Raw genomic sequence first — 7474 nt, 5'->3', positions numbered from 1 at the left:
GAAGAAGAAGAAGAAGAAGAAGAAGAAGAAGAAGAAGAAGAAGAAGAAGAAGAAGAGAAGAAGGAGGAGGAGGAGGAGGAGGAGGAGGAGAAGGAGAAGGAGAAGGAGAAGGAGAAGGAGAAGGAGAAGGAGAAGAAGAAGAAGAAGAAGAAGAAGAAGAAGAAGAAGAAGAAGAAGAAGAAGAAGAAGGAGGAGGAGGAGGAGGAGGAGGAGGAGGAGAGAGAAGAAAAACAAGAAAAACAAGAACAAGAACAAAAAGAGTGAGAAGAACAAAAAGATGACAAATAGAGAGGAAGAGAGAGAGAAAAGTGTCTGGTGGGAAGTCCGCAGGAAGGAAACTGAGAACATACATTCTAAGAAATGTTCACTGGAGAAGGGATGGGTGATGAAACATTGTACGAAGTAAATTCAATCATGGAAAAATCTGTAACTCTGTACCACACATGATGAAATTTAAGGTATATTACTAAACATACATATATTGAATATATTTATGTGACAACATTTTATCCACAAATGAGTTTTAGTAGAAAGCAAAAAAACATAAAAATAAAAGTAACCCAATCAGAAATGCACTATTCAGAATAATTTAATTATTGTGTGTATGAGAAATAGGGAGAGACATAAAAATACAGTGATAGAGAAAAAGACAGAAATCAACTGCCTCTATATTAATGCATAAGTATTATGGAGAGAAAAATAATTGGTACCTGAGAATATTCTAACATTTTGCACAATGCATTTTTTTCTCAAAATATTCCTGTGAATTCAGTAGATTAGTATTTTTATTAGCTCTATGGTATTTCTCTTTATTTGAAGTTCAATACTCACCAAGAATTTACACAATAAAAATAATAAAAATAAGAAATAAGCAATAAAATTAAAATATACAAAAAATTCATATAAGTACATATGGAAATATTATCCTTAATATAACTGACATAACAAAGTTGTGTTATTCACTGCAGTATAGGAGGGATTCAATATGAAAATGAATCACAGTTTCCTTGATAGGTTATGGAAGCTTGATTAGCAAAGGATCTTCATTAAGCATATTAGTTTTAAAGAAAACAATTAAATGTGTCTTAAGTACTATGGCTCAAAGGCTTGTAATATAACATAAATGTAAACAAAAAGTGTCATGTATGTTATAATATGCTGACTCATATTTATAGCATGAAAGGGAACAAATTTTAAGTAAATTAAAAATACACACTCATCATCACATCAATTACATCCTACTGTTATTCTCTGTTCTCCAACACTGTAGTTCTCCCATTCATCCTTATCAGACTCTACACTTCTACCTGAGTCTTCCTAATAAATGATATCTAAGAAAATATCTTGGAGCTCACCACTTTTCTGAGACCTTCTTTCACATCTTTGTTCCTTAAGCTATAAATCAGGGGATTCAGCATGGGGATGACTACCGTGTAGAACACGGTGGCCACTTTGTCAGTATCAGTAGTGTCCCCAGTACTGGGTCTGCAATAGATGAAAAGGATTGTTCCATGGAAGACCACAATGGCTGTGAGGTGAGAGGCACAGGTGGAAAAGGCTTTGCGCCTACCCTCTGCAGAGCGCATCCTCAGGATGGTGACAAGGATAAACAAGTAGGAGGTGGATATGATCACAATGGTGCTCAATTCATTGAAAGTGGCTACAACATAGAGCAGTAGTTCATTCATACTGACATCAGAGCAAGCCAGAGATAAGAGTGGGGGGATATCACAGAAGAAGTGGTTAATCACGTTTGATCTGTAGGATGTGATTTCAAGAGCTAAACACAAGTGGATCAGAGAACACACAGTCCCACAAAGATAGCAACAAGACACCAGCCCCATACAGAGATTCTGGGACATAGCCACTGTGTACAGGAGTGGGTTACAGATGGCCACAAAGCGGTCATAGGCCATCACTGCCAGGAGGACAACCTCAGTTACCACACATGTGCAAAACAAATAGAATTGCGTGGTGCATCCCAGGAAAGAGATGCCCTTTTCTTCCGTTATGATATTGGCCAGCATCTTTGGCACAATGACAGTGGAGTAACAGAAATCAACAAAGGACAAATGGCTGAGGAAAAAGTACATGGGGGTGTGAAGTCGAGAGCTGACCCGAATCAGTGAGATCATGCCCAGGTTGCCCACCACTGTGACCCCGTAGATGAGCAGAAACACCAGGAAGAGCAGAATTCTTAGCTCCGGGGCCTCTGTTAATCCAAGGAGAATGAACTCTGTCACAGCAGTGCAGTTATTCTGATCCATGTCCCAATGTACTGTGGTTGGAAGACTCTTGGCACTTATTCTCCATGCTCTGATCTTAAAGTCATTTTCTTGTCTGTCTCCTACAAAGACATAAAAGGAAAGAAGAGTTAACATTTTTTTCCACAAAGAAATAGGATAATGCTTTGCAAGGATCATAAGAAGTCTGATATATACATATATCTGTGCACGCAGTTCATGGACACAAAAATTAATTTACAGGGAACTAAATTATCCCTTTAATAACCCCATAAAATTTAGAACTTGGAAATAATTTGTTACAAATTCATACTAATTATTTTATATTATTTTGAAATTCAAATAAATGATTTCTTGCCGACACTTTAATAAGTGCTATAATTATTGAGATCACAATAAATAATGGATATAAAAATATTTTTCTCTGTTTCCTTATTAAATTTTAGAGAATCATGCTTATTTCTAGAGTGTCAACTTGTAGGTTTTTTTAAATCAATATTTTTAGTGCAGAAATATTTTTCTTACCAAACTAATGTGGAACTCTTTAACATGTTCTATGTAAGCCACTATTCTGTGATTCGGTACTTTGTTAAAACTTTCTGTCATGATATAATCAGAATATTCATAATTATTTACTGACAAATTATTTTGCCACTTTAAACCTATTTGAAGAACTGATAAAACATGAATTCAAAATTAATTTGAAAAATATTGCAACAATGTTAATTATGATAGTAGGACATTTGCAAGGTAAAATGAAAGGAAAATGAGTAAATTTTAATGTATATATGTATATTCGCATACAATGTATATAGTTAAGCAGAGTTATATTTTAATAATTTTAATAGTTCGAATGTCTAAGTAAAATTAATTTATGATAAAACATCTTGAAGTTAAAAATAACAATATTTGACAGAAAATTATGTATGTTTTGTTTCAGGTTTAGTCTTCAGAATATTTATGAGTACTTAATAGTTTCTTTCAATTAATTTATAAAGAATGTAAAAATTTGTCTGAATTATCACAATTTTATGAGAAAGAAGGTACAGCATCATCAATAAGACACATGGGCACTCAAGACCTTTACAATATAGAAATTGCCAACAAAACATAGTAACACCTTTTAAAAATTTTCTATCCCTTAATAAGTTTACATACATGACTGTTCACATATCTATTGTTTATTCCTAGAGAATAAGCCTAATCTGAGTTAATATCTAATACTCTGGCCTTAAAATATTTCAGAGAGGAACATGCATGAGTTAAGACACCCAAGTCTATAAGCAAATAATCATTTGATGGCATGAATTTCTCAATGATTAGTTAAAATGCACTGACATCCCATTACTCATTGATTTGTTCGAGCGGGCACCAGTAACGTCTCTCATTGAGAGACTTATTGTTACTGTTTTTGACATATCCAATACACACAGGTAGCTTGCCAGGCTCTGCCGCGCGGGCTCCAGACTCTCGGTAGCTTGCCGGGCTTTCTGAGAGGGGTGCGTGAAAGGTATCGATCGCCCAACCGCTGTGCTATCACTCCATAAATGAATTGTCTTTTTACATCATAGTTTATACTTGATTATTTTCTGTTTTTTTCTGATTTTGATAATTATGTTCACAATGTTCGGGAATGCCCCATTTTTTACAACACCGATGACAACACATGTAAGCATCAAATTATACGTTCCTAAGGGTTTTAGTAACAAGTCTGAGAGGGAAGCTTAAAAGACACATTTCAAAGTATTTTGACCAAGACCAAAATATATCTTCTTTCCACTGCAGACTGGTTCCTGTGTCTGCACACCTCTCTGAATAATTCTAAGGTCCCCTCATTGGAGTGTGATTCAGGATAATCTCATTTCTAACTTTACAGATTTCACAGGTGATGCAGTGAGTTAAAAACAGAAGGAAGGAAAGCTAAATCAAGTATCTACTCCTGTTTGTATTCCTTCCTCCCTCATACTGACAAAGTGGTAGACAATATTTGGCTCTGTAACAAAATGCTCTTTAAAAAGAAAAACATACTTATTCTATAGAAAAATCATTTCTACTTTTCCTGAATACTGTCAATACATGAAAGAAAACTATTTTTCAAAAGAATTGCTTAAGACATGACCATTATAAAGCATGTTTTAATAGTGAAAGCTAAAGCAATATTTGAAACATGCCTAATATGACTGCCCTTCTCTACAATTCATCCTTTGGTGTAGAACTAGAACAAATTATACGTCGGAGAATGAAAACCTAAGAATGATCCTCTAGATTGAAAAGAAAAAAAAAATCCTTCCTATCCATATCCACCAAAAGCCAAGTGCAATCTAGCCAACAAACCTGTAGGATAAATATTGTTTCTCTTGGTTCTGAAGATGCTATAATGGAAAGTGTTATAGGCTTTATGTTTGGCAAATATTGATCCCTAGGGTTCAGGGTCCTTGGTTTCTCAAAGCAATCATTGATCTCTGTGGGACAGCAATGAGGGATCCAGAAAACAACTCTGCCTTGGGATTCAATTAACACGTTTCCTAAATTGAATGAGGCAAGAGGCTGACATTATCACAACATAGTACATAGTATTTTAATTCAACCTGATTCTTCCCAAGGTTTGTGATGAATTATCAGAGCACAATCTGTCACTGTCACTGTCACCTTGTTGCTCATTGATTTGCTCAAGCAGCCACCAGTAATGTCTCCATTGTGAGACTTGTTACTTTTTTTTGGCATATCAAATACACCACAGGTTGTTTGCCAGGCTCTGTCATGCAAGATACTCTCAGTTGCTTGCCAGGCTCTCCAAGAGGGACTGAGGAATCGAACCCAGGTCATCCTCATGCTAGGCAAACGCCCTATCCGCTGTGCTATAGCTCTAGCTCCAGAGCACAATATGCTTCCCAAATTGTTACACTGGGAGTTATTATAGATCTTTTTGGCACTGGTGAGATAGTCCAATGGGTCAGGTGTTTTCCTTGTGTGTGGTCAAATTGAGTTCTACCCCTCATACCACATCTGGTACCCTCAGTCCTGCTTAGAGTGATGCCTATGAATAAAGCCAGGAGTAATCTCTGGGCACTGCTTGACATGACCTAAAAATGAAAGAAGAAGAAAATAGATCTTATAAATCTTGCTGGCCTTATGTGAAAAAGCTCCTTCTAGAGGAAGAGGGTCCAAATTATCCCAGTATTTTATAAAATATCCCAAAGGGATAGGAAAGATGAACTTCTTTTACTGTTAATAATAATTGCTTATATATGCCACCATTCCACAACTGGTATATATCTTCAAAAATACAATTTCATTGTACTCTAAAAATTGTATTAGGACAGATAGGAGAGGTGTGAGGTGTTCCATATAGCTCATTGGTATGATGAAATGGTTCAATATTCTTGTGGTTTATGTCACTTCAGTGGCTATATGAAGAGGCTGAACCCCTAAAAATCTCAAGCAGCATCCTCTTAATTCTATATCAGATACTATTAAATAGAATTGCATCAAAGGTCTCTTTTCCTGAGACCACACTTTTCCTGATTATATTGTCATCAAATACAGTTGTATTTAAATTGCTGTCTTTAGTTTTTTATCTTGGATTTATTCAACATATAAAATATTCCATGATGTATTCCAGGCAGTTTCAATTCGTCTATGTTAGCTATAATGAATCAATATTATAACATTCTAATTTTGAGGAGTATTTATGCCTATGTTTCTTTTTTTTTTTTTTTTTGCTTTTTGGGTCACACCCAGCGATGCTCAGGGGTTACTCCTGGCTCTGCACTCAGGAATTACTCCTGGCGGTGCTTGGGGGACCATATGGGATGCCAGGGATCGAACCCAGGTCGGCCGCATGCAAGGCAAACGCCCTACCCGCTGTGCTATCACTCCGGCCCCAGTATGCCTATGTTTCTATCTAGCATCCCATAATTCATCCTTTCCCATATTTCAAAAGCAAGGGTTTCTCTTAGCCATTCACCTATTGCCACATGAATGACCAAGTAGAAGATCAGTAGTAAACTTCCCAAAATAAAATCATATAAATAATTTAAAATATTTTTCCCATGAGGAATGAAGGTTTTTAATCATAATACTCTAATCCCACACACTTATATGTCATTTCTCCCTGACATATGCATACTTCTTCCTGTAGCACTGTAGCACTGTCATCCCATTGTTCATTGATTTGCTTGAGCGGGCACCAGTAACGACTCCATTGTAAGACTTGTTATTGTTTTTGGCATATTGAATGCACCACTGGGAGGTTGCCAGGCTCTGCCAAGCGGGCGGGACACTCTTGGTAGCTTGGTGGGCTCTGAAAATAATTGCACATTCATATATTTTTACCCGACCATTGATATCTTAAAAACCAATGGTATAGTATATTAGTCACAGTTTTACTTAATATCATTTATATTTTTTAGTGAACCCTAAAACAGTTGTCACAAAAAGCATCCCATGAAGAAGTTTCATGACAGAAACACTAAAGCAATTCCATAAAGAATGGCATTGAAAACAATGCTCTATAGCATCTGGAAAAATCCACTTATAGGAAACCTTGTTTAACTATCTCTAGACATGTCAAGTATATATAAATTTGACACAACTGCAAATATTTCAAATTGCAAGATTATTTGTCACAAATTGAATGATATGAATTTTAAGTTTTGAAATATATCTACAGCATTTAAAAATATTGTCCAGATTATATGTTCTCTCTCACAAAAATAATTGGAAATTTACTTATCCCACCACATAGATGTTGTCTTTGACATTTAATTCAGATATAGTGAGCACAGAAAAAGTGAAGTGTGAACTATTTATAAACTTTAGAAACACTTAGTACTTTTTGCTTCCTGGTGAGATCCTAATTCTAATTATTACCTGTTCTTCATTGTATTTTTATTGAGATCATGGAGGCAAGTTTTCAACACTTAATGCACTATTATAAGCCACTTTTTATTTTTTATTTTTTATTTTATTTTTTTGCTTTTTGGGTCACACCCGGCAATACACAGGGGTTACTCCTGGCTCTACACTCAGGAATCACTACTGGCGGTGCTCAGGGGACCATATGGGATGCTGGGATTCGAACCCGGGTTGGCCACGTGCAAGGCAAACGCCCTACCCGCTGTGCTATCGCTCCAGCCAATATAAGCCACTTTTTAAAGGTATAATTCAGTGTTAAAAGATTGAGAGGTTATAATCATATTGAGAAAATGTGTGGATAAAGATTTTATGTT

The 7474-nt window shown here is 35.8% G+C and overlaps 1 protein-coding gene across 1 annotated transcript; it reads right to left on the bottom strand.

Annotated features, from left to right (window-relative positions):
* Positions 1 to 1331: 1331 nt before the first annotated feature.
* On the bottom strand, positions 1332 to 2267 carry LOC101542646 (olfactory receptor 5L1-like). Its single transcript, XM_004621605.2, has one exon. The coding sequence runs from the start codon at positions 2265 to 2267 to the stop codon at positions 1332 to 1334; it is 936 nt and encodes a 311-aa protein (XP_004621662.2).
* Between the last annotated feature and the right edge of the window lie 5207 nt (positions 2268 to 7474).

Source organism: Sorex araneus, chromosome 6 (assembly GCF_027595985.1).
Source record: "Sorex araneus isolate mSorAra2 chromosome 6, mSorAra2.pri, whole genome shotgun sequence".
In the NCBI taxonomy this organism is placed as follows: domain Eukaryota; kingdom Metazoa; phylum Chordata; class Mammalia; order Eulipotyphla; family Soricidae; genus Sorex; species Sorex araneus.
This window is presented reverse-complemented; position numbering and strand designations above follow the sequence as displayed.

What these genes read in the sequence shown, in the direction of transcription:
- LOC101542646 (XM_004621605.2), bottom strand. Translation starts at nt 2,267, where the DNA reads ATGGATCAGAATAACTGCACTGCTGTGACAGAGTTCATTCTCCTTGGA.